The following is a 26,510-nucleotide window of genomic DNA, read 5'->3' on the forward strand; positions in this document are numbered from 1 at the left end:
GTTGAGGAAGGGAAGACTCTTAGGATCTTAATAAATAGATAGTATCCTTGTGCTAAATAAGGTGTTAAATTTGGACTTTAGGACCTCAGTGGTAGACACTGGAGAGTTCTTGGCTACCAAATTATGGAATGCTGTTGATTTACTCCTGTTCTAAAGCAGCAGCTTTTAACCTCTTGTCAGTATGTAAGCGTCAAAGGTTTTGCCTCTGTAGATTATCTGGCAGATAAGGGCTTTTCCTTAATCATTCTTTTTCAGACTGATAAGGAAGGTTGATATTTCTTAGACAAACCGTTTTGTTTTCAAATGCATCTGTTTAATTGCTGTTCTGTCTTATGGGATATGTTGTAATAAAACCCCAGTCAAACTGAATAGCTTCAACAAAAAAGATGCTTGTGCTTGTGTAATGCTTCATCCTTTGGAATGATTTCTTTTTGTTTAAATCCATGTGTTTAATCTGCTGGATAACAAATTGTACAATGAATTAGGACACTTTCGTCAGGTCTTCACATGTGACCTCATGAGCACAAATGGTTTCCAAGAGGCACTTTGGAAGGTGATTTTAGGAATACTTACAAAACCCATTATTTCTTCACAGTGCCTCAGTGATTTTAATAGCCCATTCTCTCATGCCAGTGAGTGAACTTTTGGAGCTTTATTTTGCAACATTTTCCCAGTGTTTCTTAATTCTGTTTTCAGTATATGTGGTGTTAATTGTGAACTGCTAACCAGGATCACACCTGCACTGAGGTTTGATAGCACTAGGATTTCTTACAGACATAAGTGTTTTCAGAAGTAGCTAAATAATAGAAATAGGTCACTTAAAAGATACGCTGGTTACACTTCTTATCAGAAACTTAATGTGTAATTTAGAAATGGTTAAGTATACAGTCTGCTGATGTTATGTACTAATCGGGTCTTCAAACCATGTCTATTATAGGCATGTTTGATCACAAATAGAACAGAACATGGTTGTTTGTCATAGTTTTAAAACTTGTTTGAATATTGAGGTACTTAAAGATTCCACTAGCCATTTATGAACCCATTATGAACGTAATCTTGGAGGTTGTGACTGAGACCCTGTGGCTATTCAATCACTTTGTTGCTTTGAAATTTTTCTTTCCCAGAAAAGGAGGACTTTCCTATTCTTGTTCCGAACGGGAATAATTAACAAGTGTTGCTGGATCTAAACAAAATGGTAATGGAAAGCTTTCTTGATTATGTGGATGTTTGCATTAACTTTCAGGTTGTGCATATTTTATCTAAAGAGGATTTTCTTTGTTTTTCAAGTGATCCACAAATGACACTGTATGTAGGCATTGATGTATTACAAGGGTAGGTAGTTGCAGGTAGAAATATGAGTATCAACAATCCTAGGCTTCATTGCCAGCTCTGTCAGTGGCAGAGATTTTTAGAAATGTGCTTTTGAAGCAGCCTTTTGCTGCTTCCATTTCAGAAGAGTGTCTGAGGTCTGGCAGCTGAATGAAAACTGTTACTACAGGGCTCAGTATGTGAGCTTAGTACGTGAGCTTACTTATTTGAGACTTCACATACCTGCCTGGGCATCCATCCATTCACCATCTCACTATGCTCATCAGACATGAAAGGTGACCAAACCCATGTTGATAGCTTATCCATCATTGTGTAGGTCTGCTACCTCAGTTACAATCCCAATAAGTTCCAAAGAGCTTATGGTTCATAAGTAAAGGATGCTGCACAGGTACATGTTGGTAACAGTAGTGTAGTTTTGCATGCAGTTGGGTTTTAGGTGACTGAAATGCTTGACAGTATCTTGTTATGTGCTTAAGAAATGTAAGAAAAGGCTTCACAAAATTTTCTTCTTGGTGTCACTTCATAATAGAAAAAGACTATGAATTTCAGAACCGTCAGGCAAGATCCTCAGTTTCACAGACTCACAGTATCATTAGGGTTGGAAGGGACCTTGGTAGATCATCCAGCCCAACACCCTGCCAAGGCAGGGCCACCCAGAGCAGGTTACACAGGAACACGTCCATGGTTGATTTGGAACTCACAACCCCCCTGGGCAGCATGTTCCAATGCTCTGCCACCCTCAATGTAAAGAAGTTCTTTCTCCTGTTGAGGTTTAGCTTCTTGTGTTTTAGTTTATGGCCATTGCTCCTTGTCCTGTCGCTGGGCACCACTGAAAAGAGTCTGGCACCATCCTCCTGGCACCTGCCTGTGAGATAACGATCTGCATTGATGAGATCCTCTCTCAGACTTCTCTAGACTAAACAAGCCCAGCTCCCGCAGTCTCAGCATAAGAGAGATGCTCCAGACACCTGATCATCTTTAAGGGCTTCTTTAAGAGCTTGTGACTCTGCCAAAACGATGTATTAGACCTAAGTATAAATACACTTCCAGTAAGAAAACTGATCAAACGAATCCAGCTTGATGGGATGATAAATTGCCATTCATTCTTGTGAACTGCGTTAACAAAGGGACCGGTCAGGCCTTGAAGGGTGCTGAGCATCTTTCTGATGTACCAGTCCAGTCAGCAGGTCAGATCAGGACTGCTGGTGCCACTGCTGTCCTCTCCATCTGCTGTGTGTGCCCCGTTTTTTAATTGCTGGAGGATTATTTCAAGTTTTGGCATCATTGCTTAGAATTAAAGCAGGAGTGAAATAAGTTTATTGTAAGGAAGATAGTTCAGGTAAGAAGGGAAATACATTTGTGTCTTTTTATAACATCAGTATTAGGTCTGCGTTTCCCAGCCAATATGTAGGCTTTTCTAAGCTTTGACTTAGCTGTTAATGAGGTTGATGTTCAAATGACGCTTTTATTTGTGAGCGTAGGCATTTCAGCTGTAGGTCTATATCCATGATGGAGTAGTTACTGTCCAAAGAACAAATTGGGCATTGATAAGTTTAATACAGCTCTCCCATTCTTGGTGTCTGTTGTTCTTAAATCTTATTTGCATAAAACCTTTCTCTCATTTTTCTAGAAAATATAGAAATATTCGTGTGGAAAAACACCACAGTTCTTTTGATATTTTTTTTTTTTTTCCTTTTTCTTTTAAAGATCTTTGTCCTTACTCCAGAGCCAGCCTTGGATGGTAGGGAAGGTGCTCTCAGTTGGTCTTCCTTCTGGAGAGCACTTTCCTAAGCACGCTCCCAATACAAACCATCCAGGTAGGAGAGAATCGTATATGCTCTTAGAGCTTAAAAATAGGGGTGTTACATTAGTTCTTCCTATGGCCTACAGCCAGACAGAGCATCAATTTAGGAGGCGTAGGTACTGACACTTCTACCACTGCATATGAGTGGTCTGTTCTAGATCCAGCTCTAAAATAACCTAAATCTGGCTCAGAATTATCACTGTCATCTTTCTGTTCTGCCTCTAGATTGAGTCATCAAGCTTAAACCATGCAGCTGAAAAGGTGTGGTTTGATCAGCTATTCGAGAACATTGGTTTCATTAATTTTGGTAGCTAGGCATAAAAAATGGGCTTAAAAATGTGTAAGGCTGAGAGGTTCCACAAAGACCTTCTCTGGAGCTAGTTTGGTGAGTACAGCACAAAAGTTTTGTATTGTGAGTTTTGTTTTGTGTTTGAGTTTTTCTGTTTGTTCTTTTGAGTTGTTGAATAAACTGCTATAGACACTCTGTTAGCAGTACAGTGTTTATAGCTATTATTTACATGTTACTTAATGAGGTGTAACCCAAATCATCGCTGAGCAGTTCAGAAATAGAAGGGAACAGCTGTAACAGTGAGGAAGGGATGCAGGTCAGGAGTTCAAACATTGAGATTAAAGGGATGACTTTTATTCTGCCGTCTTTACTTTGTCATGCTTCCTATAAGTAGATGTCAAGACACACTAGTATATAAACCACTGGGCTTATATTTCTCCCCCTTTTTAAAATTACTTTTATTTTTAGTTAGTGAATCTGATCATTTTCCTCTGCTGATATTTTAAGTCTTACTGACTTTAGTGGAAACAGGATTTCCTGTGGTGATTAAAACCACAGGTGCTAGGATTAAAGAAGGCTGGGGTTTTTTAGTGGTATATAGACTAAAACTGGAATGATGCAGGGAAGATTACTGTGGCATCCTCGGGGCTGACAAGCAGATTTGAAAGAGCACATGAAGGGATCAGGCTCTGGGAGTTGTAACCATGGGGGAACTTCTCTGGCATTCACAGAATTTTTACCAAGACTTCAGTCTTAACTGATTTAAAGATGGGAATTGGCTGTTGGAAGCAGAAACCTCTTTGGATGCACTGATGTGTGCAGCCTTTATAGGAAACATGTATATCTTCAGGATAGATGGTTTTAGCCCACTGATTGTTATATTGCTTTCCTAAACCCCCTGATGTCCAGCTGTGCTCTTCAGAGAGGGAGGGCAATTTTACTACAGGAAAGCTATTATCTGGGTTGTCAAATCCAAGCCTTGTAAGATGTAGATAATAACCCATGTACTGAAATACAAAGTAATAGTCATGTTTCTTTATGTTCTCTTTTTCCTCTTATCCATAAGATTTTTTTGGGGGGACAGCTGTAATCTCTCAGCACTTCCTGTGATTGTTTCCACTGAAGTTGTTGGGTCTATTTGTAGAACTTTAATTTTTTTTTTATACTTACGTATGTCTGTGTATATAAAATATACATAAAATACGTAAAAATGTGTATATCTACAAATATATATAAAAATAAGTTCTCATTTATTCCTATATATAAAATATATTAAATTTCTCATTCCTACAAAGAGATTCTGTCTATATAATCGGAAGCATACCTTTGATTTGCAAGTTGACAAGTATGTAAATATGCATGACAGTCTTGCGTGTCAAACAGCATGTTCTATAAAGTAACCTTTATCTTCTGGAACATGAGTGTTGCAGGAGTGGGCTGTGGTTGCGTGAAACACAATCCGAGAGGCAGCAGGGCTGCTTGTATGAGTAAGGTCAGCAGGGTTTGCTCTCAAATTCATCCAGGCGTTACTGCGCACACTAATGAAATGTGCAGTGCAGGAGTACGGACTTCTGCTTCACTAAGGATAATAAACAGTAAAATCTGAGGTTTTATTATGGTATATATTACAACTTTCCATTATTTGTCATCTCCTCTTTGCCTCACCTTTATTAGGTGTCACTTTGGCTCTAAGAGTTGAACCTCGGTACACCTAGTTGTATAAAAAGGAGAATTCAAATGTGTTTTTGCCTAGCGCCCTGCACCGGAATGACTGAGATTCTACATGACCACTGTTAGGGCTGCAGATTTCTATGTGTGCCACAAAGAATTAATTGTGCAATCATCCTGCGCTCGTCATCAGTGTGAGCGCTTACAAAAGTCACCTCTTAACTTTTAAACGTTATTCCTTCTTCCAACAGTGTTCTTTAGTTCATGAAACGGAGCCAGCCACCTTACTTAATGACCTGGTCGTCAGCAGTTTCAGAGAGATTATTGCCTTTGTATTTCGCAGAGCGCATTTGCCTATAACCAAAACAATCTCAAAAGAAACCACAAATTGTAAAATCCTGACCATGTAATTCTTAAGTTAATAGGAAACATGAAACCTTTGCGTTCAGTGAAGTAACTTTCCAGGTGTCCCTGTTTTTCTAATAAACACTTACTGTTTATTAAAATATATATATATAAAAAGACAGTGTTGTATTGAATTAAAAGCTCCAAAACAGATTAAGTTCTGTTCTTTCCCTGTATACACGCTAAGGGCCCATTCCTGCTTTTTGACTTACAAAGCTTCCACTGACAGCAGCCCTGCAGGATAAACCCATTTCATAAAGGCACAGGGAACGGATAAATGTGGTTAAATGTCAGTGTTTGGTAATCCCAGCAGCTTTTGAAACTAACAGGTAATTGTTAATTAAAACCATTTTGGAATGAATAAAAAAAAAAAAAAAAAAAAAGCTTTTTAGGCTAAAACACAAAGCCATAATGAGGATGAGTTTAACAGATACATCACTCCTGGAAATTAAGGGTAGAATAGGGGAACCGGATTACCTGTGCAGAAGGGCACGTGATAACTGAATTCTGATGATGTTACTCCTTATCCAGCTTTGCAGAGTGCACACAGTTGGGCATTGTCATTCCTGACAATTTTTGGTTGCCTTTCTTGTGCATTACAAGGTAGGAACATCACCTTTTCGAGTCTAGTTTGCAGGAATTCCATGGCAAAAAGCCCCCAGACTTGTATGTGCAGGGGATTGACTTTTAGAAGTAAGATCAGGTATCTCCTGATGTCTGTAATCATGTCTAGGTTCCAGATATTTTCCATTTGGTGCTTATGAATGTGGATGTGTATCGGCATGATTTGGTTGGCAGGTAGGTATCCCTTCCTGGAGTGAACTGAAGCAGCTCAGCCATGAGCTGAGCCGGTCTTCTGTGCCTGGTGGGTATTTAGCTCAAGCGGCTGGGCCTTTTGGAAAGGACAAGAAGTCCATCTCTGCTCCTGCACTGGGGAATTCTGCCTGGCAAAAGCATCCATGTGGCAAGACCAGAAAGCTTTAGGGAATTGAGCTGTGTTTCAGTGAGGAGTCAGAGTGGAGACCTGCTCTTGGGTAGGCCCGACACCATGTCATGCTGAAAGGGTCAGAAGGGAAGCAAATGGGTTGTCTCAAAAAACAAAACCAAGATTTATTTTAATTCCTTTTTTTTTCTTTTTCCCTAGCTGGACTAAAAGAGTCTGAGGAAACGTTTCCAAATCGGAAGGAATCTCAGCAACTTCCAAAATCTAGTCAGACTGGTTTGCTGTCAGCCTGGCTTAGTGGAAGGCTCCTGTGGAGCTTGGACCTCCCGCACCTCTGGCTGTATGACCAGTGTGGGCGGCCAGGCACTGAGTACACAGGGGGTTGATAGCCTCTGTGGACATCGCTAGTGCTCCAGTATTTGTGAAGGACACTGCAAAGTTTGTTGGTTTTGTCTTAGTTTTGCTTTTTTTTCCCTCTGAATTGGAATACAATACAAATACACCTGCAAAAGCAGCAAACTTTGGGATCTGGCAGGGCTGTACCTGCGCAGGTCTCCTAAGAGGAGGTGGGAAGTTTCCAACAGGAGGGTGTTAAGCTCTGTCCCCATGGTCGCTCCAAAGCCCCCAAGGCAGGCGTTGGGCAGTGCGCTTACAGCAGCCAAGTGTTGCAGGGCCTTAGGTGCTGCGTCAGGAATTTCTTCATGGTTTCAGCTGTAGCTTTTGGAGGAAATCATTTAATAACTGTTCTCTTCAGAAGTATTTGTGGTTGAGGTGCCTCGTGTAACAGAGCCGGTTCCCCAGCTGGTTGGAGCAGTCATGGAGCTGTGAGATGTAACAGCTCGAGGAACTGTTCCCTTGGTTTTGTACAGGTGTGTTGCAGAAGTGAAACCAGCTGGGGCTACACATGGAGCTTGCTTGTTTATTTGAATGATCTTGGAAGCATTGCCATCCCTGACACTGCAGCTGTGTTTTTGAGGTCAGTGGGAGCAGGGCATTGACATGTACAGCAGTAAAAGCGTGATATTGTGGTAGAGATGTTTAATCTGGCCTTGCAGGAATTCACACACTGAAGTGGAAAGCACCATTAACTCTCGCATCAGGGCGCAGTCTCTGTGTCTGTACATCCCCACACACTTCCAAAGAACAAAGAAGGTTTACTTTCAGAGTCTGTGTGTCTATCCATACCTATAAATGCTCAAGCATTGTGCAGAATGAAGACAGTTCCCAAGATGTGGTCACCCAGAGGAAGTCTTTGGTGGTGTTTGGCTGGTTTATACCTTATGTGATGCGCATTGTGCTCTCAGATCCCAGTCATCCTCTCCCACTTCTCCTATGTGTGTCTGCCTGTTTGTGCAGTGGCCCAGCTGTGCTTCTAAATGCCTGTGGTGCTTTGAGTACTGCTTCTATGTGTTTCTCCATTTCTGGAGACAAGAGGTTCCTGCTCTGGCAAGAAACAACCTTGTCCCACCTAGGAGGGTGGGATTGGAAGCTCTTGACATGACTTAACTCAGAAGGGAATATAGGGCTAAATGGATGGGGATAAAGAGAAAGGCTATTTGCTAGCTTTCTAATGTTAATATTGATGTAGAGGGGTGATAAATGGACTGAGAGAGAAAAGCTGTATGGCGTAAGGTTGAGGGATGCCCAGTAGATGGTGATGTCTCCAGGGCAGAGGGGCAGCTGTCCTGCTGAGGTCAACGCCTGAGCTTTGCACACACGCACTGGAGCAGGCACGGATGGAGCCTGTGATGTTTGCTGCGGCCGAAAGAGGCACTGGAAAATTGAATTACAGGCGCCACAGCCTAAGCCTTTGGGGCTTGAGAATTTCTGTCCAGTGCAGTAAAGATGCATTTGCACACTTCTGCCAGAAGAGGAGACCTCGGAAAAGGAGCAAAACCTCCTCATCTCCCCCTTGTCGCTGCTTGGTGGGTAGCACTGATGACCAAGTGGGGAGATGTCCATCAGCGGGGAGTGATGAGAACTGACTACAGCAGGGTTGGAAGCGAAGCCCAGAAGTGAGGCAAGGGGCAGCACAGGGACTGACCAGATCCTGCTGATGGAGCAGTGCCCATCCTCACCCTCTGCCCTGTGATCTTCCACGTAAACACATCCAAATGCTTCCCTGCATGCTGGAGAGGGACTCTACATCAGGGACTGTAACAATAGGACAAGGGGTGATGGGTTCAAACTGAAACATGGGAATTTCAGGTTAAAGAAGCTCTTCCCTGTGAGGATGGTGAGGCACTGTCACAGGTTACCCAGATAAGCTGTGACTACCCTATCCTTGGGGAATGTTCAGGGCCAGGTTCAACGGGGCTTGGAGCAACCTCGTCTAGTGGAAGACGTCCCTGCCCATGGCAGGGGTTTGGAACTGGATGAGCTTAAAGTCCTTTCCAACCCAAACCATTCTATCATTCTGTCATTCCCAAGAAGCGAGTAATACTTCCTTTAAGGCAACGGTGGTGTTTGGCCTAATAAATAATAGGTGCAAGAAACTTTAAACCCTCAAATAAATAATAAGGAAAACAGCCTGTCCGAGCTGCTTTCTTTTCTCCCCTCTCTCGTCCTTCCCCACCTTGGGCTCAAACACCTCACTCGCACTGCACCGACTCCCCTCTCCGCTGCTCTCGGAGGGCAATAAATAACCGGGCGGTGGCCGTCGGAGCCCTCCGTTTCCCCGCAGCCCCTCCCCGTCACTCCGCGGCGAGGCGAGCACGTGGGGCGGGGAGAGACCTTATAAATCTCCCAGTCCCTGCGCGGCCGTGATGTTATCTGCTGGCACCCGTTCGCCGCTCGCAGGGCGCGCCGAGGGGCCGGCGGGCGGGGGGTGCCGAGCGGAGCACGGCTAAGATCCGCCGGGAGCCGTGCCGAGCAGCGCCGCGGAGAAGGGGAGGAGGAGGAGGAGAGCGGCGCTGCGGCCGCGGATCCGCGGTGGAGGCTGTCGGGGCGGCGGCGCTGCCTCCTCGCTGACTGCGGCGTTGGGGTTGGCGTTTGGGAAAAGGAGGAGGAAGAGGAGGGAGCTGGAAAAAGGAGCTCGGCGGCGCGGGGGTGGGTCGGTGCATGCGGCGCGGGGCGCACGCAGCAGCCTGCGGGACGCGGCCGGACCCGGGATCGCCGCCGCCGCCGCCGCCGAGCACAGGCGCCGCCGCTTGTCCCGGCCGCGGGGGCCGGCGCTCGGGCGCACACGTGCGCTGCTCTGCCGCCACCGCGGGCGCTGAGCGCCGCCGGGCGCGGGGCGGTGCCGCTGCCGCCGGGAGCCGCGGGCGCTCGGCGGGGCTCAGCGCTGCGCCCGCACGCCCTGACCCGCCGGCTGGGGCAGCGCCCGGGGTGCCCAGCGCCGCCGCTTGCACACACACCCCACACCCCCCATTTCCCCTTTTCCCGTTTTTCGGTTTTCTCCTTTTTTTTCCTTTTTCCTCCAGTTTTTAGCTCCAGCCGCCCCGCCAGCGCGCCGGGAACGGGCTCTTTTCCATTTACTTGATTCACAGGTTTGTTTTATCCGTTTGGGGGCTTTTTCCTCCCGTTTTTCTTCCGCTGCCCGGCTCACTCCACCCCCCGAATCTTACCGAGTTGTAGCAACTTGCTCCCCCCCCCCCCCGCTTTTTTCATTATTTTAATTATTATTGCTATTTTTTTCACTGACGCGTTGCGATTGCAAGTCGCCCTTGCAGTCCGGTTCCGAACTGCATTTTGTCTGCAGATCTTCCCTTTGTTTGCGCACACCCCCCCCCTTTTTTTTTTTCCATTCTTCCTTTTTTTTTTTTTAATCATTTTTTTTTCTGTAGTTGTTGTTGTTCGTTGTTAAAGTAACTTTTTTTTTTTTTTTTTTTCGGGGGGGCGCTGTATTTAAACACTTAAAATGCACTGCTATCTCCTGAGCGTGTTTCTCACCGTGGATCTGGCCACCGTGGCTTTCAGCCTGTCTACTTGCAGCACCCTCGACATGGATCAGTTTATGCGCAAGAGGATCGAGGCGATCCGAGGGCAGATTTTGAGCAAGCTGAAGCTCACCAGTCCCCCGGACGAGTACCCCGAGCCCGAGGAGGTGCCCCCGGAGGTCATCTCCATCTACAACAGCACCAGGGACCTGCTGCAAGAGAAAGCCAACCACAGAGCTGCCACTTGCGAGAGGGAGAGGAGCGAAGAGGAGTATTATGCCAAAGAAGTTTACAAAATAGACATGCAGCCTTTTTACCCTGAAAGTAAGTCCTCAGTGTTTGTGCATGTGTGTGTTAACTTAGCCCCCGAGGCTTGGCAGTGCCCAGCGCCTTCAAACACCAGCTCTGTGCATTGCGTTGTGCCACCTTTGCTTAGGTTGCTTTTGTCCTTAGCATCGTATAGGTGGTGACGTTGTGTTAGGTGGTGGGTATGCCTGTGCCTGGGTGGCTCAGGGGGTCAGCTGGCTCCCCAGTCCGCTTTGAAATCACTCCAGAAGTGCTTCTGCTTTCCATCGCTATGTACCTAGGCAGGGTCCCGACCCCTCCCTAGCCCTGGGTTTAGCTCCCCCGCAGCCCCCTGTGCAGCCTCCAGAAAGAGCCAATATCTTTCCACTGCTGTTGTTTCCTTTGGAGTGTCTGGATCGGGCAGGTTTCCATCTCTCCATAACTGAGAAGAAAAGGAGGTCTTTAAAAAAGAAGTCACGGGCTTCTCTTCTGCCTGTACCTCTTCTGTTGTCCCACAGACTGCTTGCTGTTCGGGTTGGTGCTTGGAGAGTACAGGGACATACAGGTCCTCCCCCCTCTTACCACTTTAGCCAGCCTCCCTTTTCAGTTCATCGGCGCTTTCACTTCAGGTACAGCCAAAGTTTTCCCTTCTGGGTAGCCTCGGTTGTTGGAACCTGTCTCAGCCCGTCTGCCTTTTGCTGTTTTTAACGACCTTCTGGTTGATCCATGCCACGTTTTGTGCTTAAAAAAAAAAAAAAAAGGAGAGAAAATGAAAAAAGAGGGGGAAAAAAGCCCTTAAATATGCTGACCAAATCCACTTAGAATGATTGATAATCACAATGACGTGCCTTTTTGTTTTGGTAGTGAAGGTTAAGTGTATAGAAGAGGAAAACAGAAAAAGCACTGCACCCCCTTAAAAAAATCTAGCTCATCACCACACTGAGGAAAGTGAAATACCAGAAGCAGAAAATAACTTCACTGTTCACATATCCAAAGACCAGTTCCTACTCCTTTCATTTAGCTCTCTTTTCCCTCTCTTCCCTCCCCCACCACTTGATGCCCTATATACTTTGCTGCCTGTTTCTGAAAAGCACATACCTCTTTGCTTAAATAGATAATGCAGCCATCTTGGTAACTTTATCCTAGAGTTTCTAATTGCATTTTCTCCTTATTTATTTTTAGTTTAGTAAGTTGTAGCTCTGGGGCTTGCTCCATCTTGCATGTGATAGTCCTAGGATGCCAGCCAAGGTATCCAAAGCCCGTGCTCAGTGCAGCTGCCTCCCCTTTCTTCCTTTATTCTTAAATGACAGCATCAGGTACAGGACATCCTGGCAGTCAGAGCCATTTTATTATTGTAATTATGGCACCATCCTTAATAGCCATGATAAATGCACTCCACCCTTGTTACCCTCGGGGAAGAAATACTTTAAAAAGGGTGAAAAAAAAAAAAAAGGCTATTTGGAGCCAAGTGGGTATGAGCAGAGAGGTTCAGTGTAATTAATTGTGAGAACACAGACATCGTGCCTGTTTTACACGTTGGAATACTGTAGTATTTTGCTGGTGGTTTTGGGGGAAGTCAGCACTCTGAGACCTACCATATTGTGCCCTAGGCAGAGGGATGAGCCCCTATGGGCAGAGGTTAGGGGCAGCAATAGCAGTGCCTTGGGCTTCTGGAGTTGACCCCAGAGCAGAGAGTCGTAAAATGCACCCACCCTGAGTATGTTTGTCCTGTTTCCTCACACAAGCAAACTGCAAAGAACCAATAGTCCAGAATGCAGCTGCATACTTTCCAGAAAATTAAAATATCTGTGGTGTGTGACTTGGATGGTGCTGACAAAAAGAGGATCTATTTTTAAAACGCTGTCAGAGAGGCCAGATCCGTGCTGAAGTATCAATAGGAAGGGTTTGGAAGAGCAAAGGAGATTGCAGGTATCTACCAACAGAGTGCATCAGACGTTTGGGATCGGAGGGGCGGTTAAGCCGCCGATCCAGTACTACTGTGCAGGGGCTGTCGCTAACATCACAGTAAGTAGGTTAACTGTTTTTCCACTGCTCTCTAGTTATGCTGGATGGAGCGAACCTTTCCAAAAAAGACAGAAGGAAAGGAATCGCTCCACCACATTCTAAAGGAAGAAATGGAAAGCGCAGCTCTGGCTGCCGCAGGCGCTTTCTCTGAGACGTCTTGGAGCGAGTATTTTTAACTCTATGGATTCTGCTGCATCCAAGGGAAGAAGGGGATCGGTGTGAACGCACTGGAGGTCAAAAGCTGCTGGAAGGCAGGCATGGGAAAGAGCAGTGGTTCAGTTTTTACCACAAGTTGTTAGCATTCAGTAACTGACTACAACCCAAGTATTACAAATATGCTCTAATTATACTCATAGTCAGCAATATATCACTACGGATCGCTGATAGGTCTTTGTGGGGCATTCTGTAAAGTTCAGGCTAAATATTTTTAGCAATGAGGAGATTTAAAAGGAAAACTATAAGAGATATTGTATATACCCTAAGGCATATTTTGTCTTAAATATTATCCTTGGCCAACTGTACTGTATAAATACAGTAAATATGAATAGAACTGGCAAGATGCCAATCTCCTGGGATGAATTTTAGTCAAGAAGGTATTTATGGGATATAAATAATACTGTGTCAACATTTAAAGAAGGGATCTGATTAGTTTTGAATTTATTCATATTAATCTTTTCACATGCTGTTAGTTTAAGGCTCAAAGTGAAGTTATGCTAAGGTTTACCCATAGTTTGTACTGAGGAAGTAAGGGGGCATCTGGCTTGACAGTCCACTTGAGGTTAAGGACACATCGAGTCAGAGTATATATGGAAATTTAGTGAGGCGGGGTCTGCCAGACCCAAAACCACCAGATGTGAAAAGTAGCGGTGGAAAAAAGTACTGCAAAGGGGTTTGGAGAAACCAAAAAGCTCCTGTCTGTCAGGCACGCCTGCCTGTGTTGTGCTTGCGACAGCGTGGGTTAGATACTAAAGGTTTGGATATCTTCTAAGTCCAGTTGGCAGCTGGAAATTGAGCTATTTTATAGAGTGGTTTGAAAAGGGGCTGGGGTATGGAAGCTGAGGACATCAGAGACAGATCTTGTGAGTTTGTGCCCAGGTGAAGTTACCTGAGCAGATGCTTAATGCTGATTTCTGTGAAAGGTGTATCACCTTAGAACTTGGTTACTTATCAGTTCTTCTTTGACTGTCTAGTGCCTGGTAGCGAAGCTAATTATTTATTAGAGGGTGAGGGATAATCACCATTGTACTGATAATAAACAGGAATCTAATGCAAGTACAGTTAAGGGTTGCAAATGCTGATGCATAACTGGGATACTTGAGAAGGACAGGCAGCGCATGTATGTGGGGCTGGGGCCCAGTTCTGTCATCTTCATTCGTGGCAGTTTTTATCAAGGTCAACAGCTATTCAGTACTGATGTCTTAACAGCTAATGCAGGTAAAGTGTTAATTTTTCTGCATTGTTTGAGATAGGTCTCTAAGTACTCAGTACCAAGAAATCACAGTTCTTCCGGGTTTGCATGGACTTTGAAATAGTTCGGTATGAAGGAGCTTCCATAGGTTCCAGATTGCACCGAGTGGTAGGATTAGTCTTTTCAGGCGCTTGGTACCATGAATATTACTTTACATAGACCCGTCATTCTGCTGAATATTTGCCTCATGAAAGACAACATTATAAACTGTCCAGACACAATGACATGCTTCTGCTTTATCAACAAGGACTCGATTTATGAGCAGTTATACATATTTGGGCTCCTTGTCTTCAGGGTACCAAAATTGCTCATGCAGGAGCGCCATGCTCATGTCTGCTGGCACTGACTGCGTCATTACCGTGATGTTAACACTGGGATGGCTCGTGTGCATTTGCATTTAGCAGAGCACAGACCTTAATCTGTCAGGGCTTCCTATGTCGTTGATTATATGGAAATGGTCTTTGAAGGAATACCATATTTAAAAGCCTCCTAGCTATGCTGGCCCTATGGTTATGCTCTGGAGCACCTGTTGTAGGGAGGTGCTTGCCAGTTTTACTGTCTGGTTTGCAGAGGGGACCTGAAGCAATGCAAAGGCTTCTCTGAGGAAAGAAGTGGGAGGAATAGTTCTTTGCCCATGAATAACACTTACTGAAGTCTTCCTGGGTTGTGATATAAAAACCCCAGGAAATTGCAAATAGCTTTAAAAAAGGGCAGGGTCATTTTCTGGACAGTAGTCCCCTATACTCTAAGAGGGATAATCAAATAACACGCTCTGGTGCGCTAATGAAGGGTAGCTGAAATCTAAGAGAGCTCTCTTCCACTCATATAGAGCAGGTGGGGGGGGGGGTACCACTTGTGTGATCTGCTGGCCTCCCGAATCATCAGCAGGGCACCACACTGGGAGCGGGGCAGGACCACAAGCTGGTCTGGCATGGTATGTGATCCCTGAAGCCTACAGAAAAGCAAAACACCCATGACACCCTTCTTTAATGTTGCAAGGTCAGCAGACCTACAAGACAAATGTAGGGCTATATTCCTGAGTCCTTTCCATAACCCTCCTTAAGTTTATCTCTGGTGTCTGTTTTAAAGAGTCACTTTGATTAGGTGAGTGAGAAGGTTAGATGTGCATCACTGCCCCTGCTGCTCCACAGCCCCAGCCTGCTGGCACTATGAGTGTTGTGTAGTCCAGAGACCTATCTGGCAATGTGCCCTTGTGTTCCTGTGCATTTCTAGCCACAAGCAGGTGTGCCAAGAACTCATGCTATTCTCGCTGGTTCCTCTTAACTGCAGGACTGAATGTGAGTAGGTGATGGTGTGAGAAAGCAGAGCATCATCTTCATTAGCTGCTGGTTTTAGCCTTGCTCATCCTTGGTGCTATGAGAACAGCAGTGGCCATCAGGATGCTATGCTACTTTGGAATTACCACTTCCAACATTTTGCTGTCAGTTTGAGATTTCTCCCTGCACCAAAGATGAATGAGAACTTGTGGCTGTCATCCTCGGTGAGTTCCTTCAGCATGGTTCTGAAACTTGTGCGGAGCTTCCCACACATGAATGGACTCATTAACATTAAGGCTGTGTGTCTGCCTAATTAGCTTCCCAAATCAGGGCCCAGTTTGTGGTGCATTTGCAGGGAGGAACAAAGCCATACAGTTCAAATCCCTCTCTCTGCATTGAAACCTGTCTTTCAGGCATCAGAGGCCAGTGGGAAGTAAATGCTTTACAGGGGTTTTTAGAGAGGAAGGATGCAGCTCTTCAGTACTCCTGTGATGCCAAAGAACACTGACTCTGTTGGGCAGCTGCCTTCATTTGCCTTTGCAGTGTCTGTGCTAGACTGCTCCTGTGTTACAGATAAAGAGAGAAACCGCAGGGTACAGTGGCAAAACAAGTCATGAGTGAAGACACACAAATGTTTCTGCTCCTGTTGTGAAACCACATGCTGGCTGTTTTCAAGCAGGCAGTTTTTAGCTTGAGGATGATACGCTCCCCAGCTATTATTTGCTGTAATACTGTGTTACCAGTGTTTCTGCTGACTTGTTACGACTAAACAGTTTGTTTTGGTTGCTGTTTAGGGAAAGTTTGCATCCTGCATTCAATCACAGGCCATTGCTTGTTTCCCTTTCAATCTGCAGTGCTGACTAGTAGGTTCCTAGCTCCAGCATCGCTCTCATTTGGCTTCCTGTAGTAGTCTTATCCAAAGCAACTATGTTTCTCTTAAAAAAGCTCCCCAGTGCTTGTCCTTGCTCTCCTTCCTGCTGTGAAGTGATTGTAGCTGGACACCCACCCATACAGGACATAGAGTTTACAGATTTCTCCAGGGCAAGAGGATCAGGAGTTAAAAAACCCCTTAGTGTGGAGGGTTGTTTTACCTCCTGTCAGTGTGAACAGTTGTTTTTGAATATATGAATGACTCATGAGCCTGTTTAGTACTGTGATTCTCCTAGTTTGAATGGCACAGGATTTGCCCTGGAGAAATGAAGTGCTAGACCTGGCTTTGCTAGACCTGTCTCATGAGCAGGTTTTTACATGTTTTTGGTGCGCTGCAAGCTGGTCCAGAGTAGAAAAGCTGCCTCGGAGGGTAGCATAGTGTTGTCTAAATCAGCCAGGTTTTCCAAAGGGATCCAACCGCAGGGCAGTTCATGCATGCTGCTTGGAAAGCTCCTGGCTCCAATGAAGTACATCTTGTGTTGCTGTTTGGGTTCGCTGGCATCCATGTTTGGTTTCCAGGAGATGATAGACTTCACAAGCGTGCCTGCAGCACATTAATGGCTGAGAGTGTGGGGAGAACGTCTCTCCCTCTTTCAGGTTTTAAATTGGACAATGGGGGTTCCTTTTAATTTCATGTATGATGCTCATTGACATATTCAGGATCCTTATTGTAGAGCTGAGCCTTTCCCCACTGGGACCCCCTTAGGGGGTCTTTTTGTTGTTATACAAGACCTTTCACAGTGTGATGATGATTTCAGGTTATTATAAATAACTTTATGAAAGATGAAGCGACCTCATAGCTGACCCTGCTTTGAGATGGAGGTTGGACTGGATGTCCCTTCCAGCATGAATTAACCTTGTAATACTGCATGTTAATACAAGAAAAACAATGGTTATGTTTCAACTTCCACAGGGTGGTCTTGATTCAAGAATCACCAGGTTACTAAATCCATGTTGTTTTCTGTCAGTTTTGGATTTGTCCCTTGCTTTCTTGCACAAGAATGCTGCTGTTCTTCTCTCTGCACCCATTTTTCTTCTACTTATGTATACTAATCTATTACATTAGAATATTGCTTTTCAAATAAGCACGATGTGTTGCATGAATATAGACTTCTGTTTTACACTTCAGCAAAAGCTGTGGCATCCTTTTAGGTGAACTGAGGCAGGCGAAAGGGAGAAGTTGTGATGCTGACCTTTCACTTTGCTTGTTTGGCTCCTTCCCACCATATCTAACCCACACTGCACTGACAAATACCGCATCTGTCTTGACAGGCAAGTCCACAAATAACCATTCATTCATAACTTGGAGCTGCTATAAGACTCCTTATGGGTTGCTTAATCTGACAGTTGTGCATTTGAGCAGAGACTTTGAAGAAGAGACTGCAGAAGGACTGTGAGTTCAGTCTGACTTTGTGAAAACTAAGAGGGAGGTCTTGCCTGAAAGAGGATACTGTACTAAAGTATATGTGTGCGTGTGTGCATGCGTGCACACACACGCGTGCATATATTTAAGAGCATTAAAACATCTGTTGTTGCCAAGGCCCAAATTGGAATGTTCTGGGAACGATAATTTAATTTTTAGCTTCTGGATTCATTTCAGTGATGGCAATTTCAACACTTCCTGGGGAGAGTCTATCAGTGGTTATGTGCATCAAATGCAGCACTAAATCTGTCATTCTTTCCATTTCAGTTTTTCAGGCTTACAACTTTGTTATTTTTCCCTGTTTGGCTGGTGTTAGTATTCAGTGTTTTCATCTCTTTTTTTAAACCCTTGCCTTGAATTTTAAAAGACGAGCTAAGCCTGTTGAAGTTCCTTCTCTTGTTTTTGTTTACATATAGCATTTGCAATCCAGCAGCTAGCTCAGCTGAAATAGCAGTGGTAACTTGTATTTACCATAGCAATGAGTGAGAGATGGGAATCACAACGTGTTGGTTTTCATTCCTTGGGGTGGGGAAAAAAGAAGCAAGAAACAACCAAAAACCCCCCAGCCTTGTGGGTAGACTTTGTACTCAGGAGGCTGAAAAGTTAATAGATCTTGGCAGCACTGATTCTCTTGAAGTGGTGGGAGAGTACCTAGCAATGCCATACTTGATGAAGACTTTGAGCAGTAATACTAATCTTGAGCCCACAGATGATCTCCAGTATCTGAAATTGAAAAGAGATTAATCCTTGCTTATTTGAGTAGACATTGCACAATACATATAAAATGACTTCTGGGGGCTTTGGGCAAAGAGTCGTAAAGACTCCAGGGCTGCCGAGATGTCTGCTATGAGAAAGAACATCTGCAGAACTTTCTGTCTTACAAGTGATGTGTAAAAATGATGCAACAAATGTACCCTCTTTGATGCTACCAGGGACAGCAATGTTGGGGTCTGGCATTCACCATGGCCTGTGGCAGGCTTTTGCTCCTTGTCCCACCTCTGCTTGGTCCCAGGGGTGGCCCAGGTTAGCAAAGCTGAGAGATGTCTCTGGTACCCCAAGAATGTGGTGATGGAGGAGCACTTCTGCCCTCTGTATTGCAGTTCCTGGCCTTTGTGCTTTGAGGGTTTGATGCAGGAATCAATCCAGTTGGCTGGATAATACTGAAACAGCACTTAATGAATACCTAGTAAGCAAAATTTATGGGTACCGGGGTCAGATCCATTGACACATGCAGCGCTGGCAGCTAATTTCTTCATCCAAATGCCTGTAGGGGGGTACAGGGGATGTTTGCCCTCAGGGAAGGATAAGCGATATATTGTATTCTCCAACATGATGTGATGTTTTAAACTGCCTGGAGGTGTGTTGGATCCGTGCAGATCCTTGGTGTTCTCATTCTCACCCAATCTCTGAGAGATCCAGCTCAGTTTTCTTGGCTCTTGTAGTTGGCTCCGGGCCTTCCTGGCAGTGCAGGGGCTGTATATGTCTTGTGCCAGTCAGTGCTCTGTACTCAAGTTTTTCTTGATGCACGCTTTGGAAGTGAAGTAGCCACATTTCAACATTGAGGTATGCTGAAAGATGCCTGTACTTTTCACTTGTTGTGCTTGCTGTGCATTTACCTAGTGTTTAATGGCAGGCTATTGCAGCAGCTATACATACATCTGTAGGTTTGTGAGTGAGGAACAAGTTCCAGCTTTATTGAAAAGAAATCTGCTGTTCCGATCTGGTGTTGTGATAGGAACTGAGAAGGCTCCCTGCCAGGATATACATCTTGGAAAGAAGGGAGCTAAGGGAGCAGCTTTGTCTCAGTTAGGATGGACTCGGAACAGACTGTTGGGTGTCTGAGCTTTCTCTCCCTCTTTGAATCTGGATTCCCCCATCCCAGCTGACATTTCTTCCAGATGCTAGGAGCCATGTATTTGGAAATTTCACATTCCCCTTGCTAATCAGGGAAGAAAAGAGCCCCAAAAGAATCTAGAAAAAGAGATCTTTATAAAGGTGGCCAGAGAATGAGTTAGAACAATATCGTATGTCTGAAGGAACTTGCCTCCTTCCAAGCTGGAGTCCTATTATTTACCCACTTTACTGGGAGACTTAATTTTCTCTGGCTCGAAGCGCATTTGTTGAGGTAGAATCTGGAAAGGAACCTGCCTCATGCACACTTGCCACAAGGCCAGCTAGCTATACAAGTGATACAGCCAGACCTTTCCATTCCTCTGCCTTTTGAGAGTATGTTCCCCAGTTTAAGGGCCCTAGTCCAAAGCCTGCTGAAACACTGGAAGTCTTTCCATTGACTGCAAAAGCCTTTGGATCGGGTATTAAGTGCTGTTCTTTGTTTCAGGGAATGGCCACATCTTCAAGATGTATTTGGGACGTGTTACTGTAATGTGGTGCATTCGCTTTTATTGAGTTGCCACTGGGGATGTTCTTCTGCATAAGGCTTTGGAAGGGAAAAAAACCCTCACTTTTTAAAATAAACACCTTCGTAGCTTATTGATGGAAGCATTTGGTGGCAGATGTCATCTGGGAACAGCATATGGCAGCAATACGGCAAGAATGGCAGAATGCAAAGGAGGCATGAGTTCATGTTCTGTACTTCTTAGGTATTCCACATCTCCCTCTGTCTAAAATAAATGACCTTATGCCTGCAAAGGTCTTGGCAAATAAACATGCCATAATATATCTCTGTCATCCTCCCTACAGCAAGTTTTTGTCTAGAAGCTAATCACACCACATCCAGAGGCTTCTTATGAGCACATGCAAAATCAGACCTCAGCGCCTGGAGCAGGGAGGAATCTAGAGGCTGTGAACAAGAATGTGGCAAATCTCTGTGCATTGGACTGTAAGGAAAGGTCAGGGCTAAGCCAATAGAGTGGTCTTGTGTTATCAATCAAGTCTTAAAAGTCAGTTCTAGAGGTGGAGCTGGGAGAACAACTTCTGAAAGTTAGTTTGCTGCATGATGTATGCTGAGTTTACAAGCTGGAAAGCCAAGTAGTTTAGGAACAGGACCTATGCTTGTAGCATGAAGGTGCAAGTGGCTTTATGTAAAGCCTCTCTGACTAGCTGTGTCTCAAAGTGGCTCATGAAATACTGAGTTAACTTTTGAGGTGCTTTTTTGCATTGATGAAAAGCTGGAGCAATTTAATTTGAGTCAGTAAAGCCACTCCAGGTTTTTAACTTGTGGGCCTGATATTAGAGTCCGTGCAGTGATCGTTTAGGCAAACAGAACAGTCATTGCGGCTGGGGACTTTAGCAGCACCTCAAGGAGTGGTTCCTTTGTAGCCTTTGAGAATCCCAACTTTCTGTTCAGATGAAGGCTGAGTCAGGTAAATCTGCTTTGTTGATTAGAAATGTCCTGGATGCTGTTTTGTATGATGTTTGTACTGCTACTATATACTTTTCAAAGCCTGGGAGGACTCAACATCCACCACAGGTTGTTGGGCTTTTGTTTGCTTGGGTTTTCTTTTTTAGAAGGAAAGAAAAACCTTGGTTTGTGTTTTAGCTATGTGGTACTTCCCATGTCATGGTGAAGTGAGGTTTGATCCCAAGCCATTTGGTGTAGGACATAAAACCAAAAGGCTTGGTTCTTGTTTAATCTAAGGAAACTACAGAGGCATAAAGTGCCTTAATGTAATGACAGCCAGACCTACAAGAAGGTTGACAATTGAAATGGTGAATGGTGCGTTAGGAATGAAATGAGTATCTCCTTCAGCTGAGATGTTCTCAGTTGAGGATGTTCCAGGTCTCTTCACGCTCACAGCTAATGGCTAGTTGATACCATATTGTATTTTAGAAAGGGTGAGACTGTTGTTGCTCTAGGAGGCTTTAAGTTAGAATGGACATTTAGGAATTAAAAAGCTGGAAGCCATTAAGATGGCCTGCTGTTCTCCCCACCTGCATTTTTCAGCCAAACTAATGCCTTTCTGAAAGAGAGTTCACACCATACCTGGTAGATTATTCTGGTGATTAATTACATTCAGTAGAAACAAGCATCTTGGTGTTTTAAGTTGTTTGTGCTCCAAGTTCGAGCATTCAAATCTGGTTTAAACCTTCACTTGCTATTTTGAACACTCATTACCAAATTTGTGGACATTGAGTAGGTACCCACAGGAGAAGGAAGTTCTGCAGGTGGGTACTGATGTTCCTGAGAGCAAGCTGTGGTGCTTGCTGGAAGACTCATGAGGTGATGAGGCAGTCAGGAGCTCAGCATGGGCTGTTCTACCCAGCTTTGAGTGTGTTTCAGATCCATAGACTGTGATTGAGCCACAGCTCTTTTTGAGTTTAATACACTGTGCTCTGTGAGATACTTCCTGGCCTTTTGAGTTATTCCCATGGTTTCTCTCTGAAACGTCTCTGCTTTATTCATATACTGCTGAGATTGTGGGCAGCAGTACTGGACACATCATTTCAACAGTGACTGTGGCGTTACCAAGTATGTGCATGTTGTAGACTCTGCTCTAATTCAGTATTACACAGGTCATGCAGCTAGTTTCAGCTGTAGTTTTGCCAGGAGTGCTACAAGGAGAAGTAAAATTCATGCCTGGGTAATTATCCATCAGGGTCCCTTCCTACCCAAGTCCTTTCCAGAGGTCCTGACTCTCAGGGTAGGGTGGAGTCCCCTACTCTGTAAGTATGGTCTAGTTTCTCTGTCCTATAGAGCTGTATTTTTATGTGGGTTCTACTGACATTTATGTCTTGATAATTCAAGATTCAAGTCACTGTATTCAGGATGAATCATCTTCTTTGTCACATCTGTATCATTATTTTATCTGTAATTGGTTACTGATGGTTTGTTTCCTTCCAGGTGATGGGTAAAAAATATTTAATAGTACAGTACAGTAAAATGAGTGTTATGGGACCTAGTTAGAAGCTTGTCTCTCAGTAATAGTTTGCTGTTTGCCATTGTACTTTGAGTCTCGTTAAAATGCAAGGCTTTGATTCATTTACTGCCTGGCTATGTTAGTGTCCTGTTGTTTGTGTTTCCTTACGAAATCATTATGTAGCACCAGCTTAAATGTGTCTTGCAGGTACCCAGGCAGATGATACTAAAACAATTGTCTTACCAGCAGGATGACCAGATACTGGACCAGCAGGATATGTTTTTCTTGAGCTGATGTTGGTTATAATCCCTTAGCTCCTCTGAGCTGATTCTTATTCTTGTGCTTTCCATAATTTTTTCTGGGATCAGTGTAAGGCTGACTGTATATGTGAGGTAGCGCAGGTTGCCCTGTTTGGGATTGTATATTAGCAAGTATGTTCTGCCTAAAATCCTTAAGGATTTAACAGTGTTTGGGATTTATTGAAAGCCAGTTCTAGTTATTCAGGTAGTTCCTTGGACAGCTCTTTAAAAAGTCTTGTTGCAGGTTATCTGGTCTTGCTTTTTTTACAGTGTCTGATGGTATTACCTATTGTTTCAAGAATACCTGAGTTCCTGCTGGGGTAAAAAACCAAATCTTTCCATCTTGTGATTGTCTGGCTATTTTGGATACAGAAGTGTATTTCATATTTCTCTCATTATTTCAACTGGTTTTGTCTTGTAATAGATGAATATCACTAGCAAGCTTCCTTAGTACTTCAGTAAATCTCATCTTTACATTTCTTTGCCATGAAGCTGGTATGCACCTATGATTTTTGACCTGTTACCTGCAGTTCTTAATTTCTCCTGTAGTAGTTCTCGGCAGCTATTTTTTTAATTTGTAATGCATAGTTGCATTTATAAATTTTATCTTCTTATGGTTTCATTTGGTTTCTGTCACAGGCAATTTTCTGATCAGTCTTGTTGATTGTAGAACTATGTCCTTTGTAGCATATATCTGGTACCCTTTCCAGGTAGGCAATTTGAGGCAGCCAGCACATCTTCATCAATGGCAAGTCCTGCCTGACCAACCTTGTGGCCTTCTATGATGAAGTTACTGCATCAGTGGACAAAGGAAGGGCTACGGATGTTGTCTGTCTGTATTTCTGTAAAGCTTTTGACACAGTTGATCATATCCTTCTCTCTAAATTGGAGAGAGATGGGTTTGATGGGTGGACTGTTCGGTAGATGAGGAATTGGCTGGATGGTCGCATCCAGAGGGTAGTGGTCCATGGCTCAATGTCTGGATGGACACCAGTGACAAGTGCCATCTTTCAGAGTCCATATTGGGACCAGTACTGTTTAATATTTTCATTAGTGACATAGACAGTGGGATTGAGTGCACCGTCAGCAATGGCATGAAGCTGAATGGTGTAGTTAACAGGCTAGAGGGAAGGGATGCCATCCAGAGGAACTTGGACAAGCCTGAGAAGTGGGCCTGTGTGAACCTCATGAGGTTCACCAAGGCTAAATGCAGGGTCCTGCACCTGGATTGGGGTGATATTGATACCCTCAGTATCAATGCAGGCTGGGGAATCAAGAGATTGAGAGCACCCTGCCTGACAGAGTCGGTTGCCCTTGTGCTGGCAGGAACAGTGCCACCTGCAGCTCCCTGCGACACAGCAGGAAGTAGGTGGTGATGGGTTATATAGTGCTCATACAGTTGGTTGGCAACTCATCCCTAAGAGAAGTGAGGGGCCAGACACTCTGCTGTGAGGTTAGATCTGTTGCCAGAAACCATAATTTTGGAAGAAAAGTAGTGTTGTTGGGTTTCTTTTCAGTAGCACAAGGCGTGGGCGACCTCCAAGTTACTGACTCAGTTGGTGACTCCATGTTGCAAAGTAGTTAGTAGAGGTGTTCTTACCCCACCCAGAGGTCTGAGCCGTCCTATAAAGAAATTTCACTTACGTTAAAAATAGCATAGAGGGCATGATGGATCTTAACTTATCCTAGTAACTGGGACTTAGTAAAAAGGACCTTGGAATTAGGAATATCTGTACCTAAATAATAAGAGTTGATACTCTCATTGAGTACATCCTCTTAATGCTAAATTGGAGCTAACTAGCGAGTATCTTCAGGGATGTCTTTAAGAAATGACCAGATATTCAACATCAATCTTCTTTGTGATAGCTATGATGTTATAGCATGATTTGGGGTTAGTTGTACAAGAAGCTCTGTAGATGAGCTCCTCCAAGCTTTGTTGCACTGCACTGTTTGTTCTGCGACTCCTAATCCTTCCATGTCTATCTCTGTGGTAATCTCTGGGCTCACCAGGCAGCCACATTTCCCATGCTAAAGCCCATGAAGTTCTTCAGGACTGTAGTTTTTTAGGAGCCTCCTAGACTAGTTTGGGTGAAAGGTAGAGAAAGGAGTTGAAAGCTGAGCGCCTCCATGCGTGCATTTCCTGCATGCAGGCAGCACTGGCACTGTCTTCTACTGGCTGAAGAGTTTTCTTTAAAGAGAGGTTTGCAGTCTCTGTACTTTTCTGTTCCTGAGTTACACTGGACCAGGGTGCAAATATTTTTAATTGTAATTCCTGTTACAAAGCAGGAGAGATCGCATGATTTTAATGTGGTTAAAAACTTCCTTCTGTCTCTAGCATTCACCTATTACCCGCGGTCCTTATCTTAATCATTTAAAGCTGTGTCGCCTGTGCTTTGAGCCTGTGAATCTTGACTTCCCTGCAATGCACAAAAAATGCAGTTTTCTTTTGTCTTTTTTCCTGTTGCATTTTTACTTCTTGTACAATTCCTTTTTATTCCTTATTTTTTCTTTCCCTCCCCAGAGTGGAAGGGTTGGACCATCCAATCTGCTTTTCTTGATAATGCTTTGCTTTCATTTCCTCCTCCAGCCAGGGAATGGTTTGGAAAGGCTGTTCCCTGGACCCTTGGCTGAGCAGGAGGAGGCAGCCAGCCGTGCTGCTTGCCAGGGATACAGGAGTGCTTCCTGGCAGAGGTGGGGCAAGAAGAGCAGAGCCGGTGCCGTGGGACTGGCTTTCATCTCCTCCACTCTCTGCAAGGCACTCTTGACATTTCCTGACTGCTTTTAGATCTCCCAGTCAGAATAGCTGAGCAGTGAGGCCACTCATTGGAGAGAAGAAAAGCAGGAAAAAAGCAACTTGCCTTTAAAAATAGTGATAGATTAAAAAAACTAATTTGTGCTGGGCAATCCAGTGCAAATCTCTGTGTCTGCTGTTTGAATACCCAGTAGGAGAAGATGGGTGCTCCTGTGTGCCTGGCCACATCGCTATTACCCTGTATGAATCCCTGGTTTTTGTGTAATGGTCCAGTTCTGATTCTTCTGTTAGGAATAAGATCTAGGTCTATGGTTTATTCTGTTCCATTATATACAGTATATCTAGAGGAGGGCTGTGAGGATGATCAGAGGCTGGAGCAGCTCCCATATGAAGACAGGATGAGAAAGTTGGGGCTGTTCATCCTGGAGAAGAGAAGGCTGCGTGGAGACCTCATAGCAGCCTTCCAGTATCTGAAGGGGGCCTACAAGGATGCTGGAGAAGGAGTCTTCATTAGGGACTGTAGTGATAGGACAAGGGGTGATGGGTTTAAACAGTGGAAGTTCAGGTTAGATATAAGGAAGAAGTTCTTTACTGTAAGGGTGGTGAGGCACTGGAAGAGGTTGCCCATAGAAGTGGCAAATGCTCCATCCCTGGCAGTGTTCAAGGCTGGGTTGAACAGAGCCTTGGGTGACATGGTCTAGTGTGAGGTGTCCCTGCCCATGGCAGGGGGGCTGGAACTGGATGATGTTTAAGGTCCCTTCCAACCCAAACCATTCTGTGATTCTATGATTTAGGGTTGGATACACACCGTAATGTTGATTCCTGTAATCTTTTTCTTTTTTTATTTATTATTATATTTTTTTTTCCTCTTGTTTTCATTGTTCTGGGTACATTTCTATTTGTGGATTTGGTTTTGGA

At 44.3% G+C, this 26,510-nt stretch overlaps 1 protein-coding gene across 1 annotated transcript in view; it reads left to right on the top strand.

Moving 5' to 3' along the window:
- Positions 1-9,824: 9,824 nt before the first annotated feature.
- Positions 9,825-26,510, top strand: part of TGFB2 (transforming growth factor beta 2) — a 65,704-nt gene continuing 49,018 nt past the window's right edge. The window contains exon 1 of the mRNA XM_062605991.1: positions 9,825-10,640. Within this exon, the coding sequence (XP_062461975.1) occupies positions 10,298-10,640 (343 nt within the window). The 5' untranslated portion in view covers positions 9,825-10,297. The remainder of the gene's footprint in view (positions 10,641-26,510) is intronic.

This window comes from Pezoporus occidentalis, unplaced genomic scaffold (assembly GCF_034315485.1).
Source record: "Pezoporus occidentalis ecotype Australia unplaced genomic scaffold, CSIRO_AGI_Poc_V1 ctg93, whole genome shotgun sequence".
Classification (NCBI taxonomy): domain Eukaryota; kingdom Metazoa; phylum Chordata; class Aves; order Psittaciformes; family Psittacidae; genus Pezoporus; species Pezoporus occidentalis.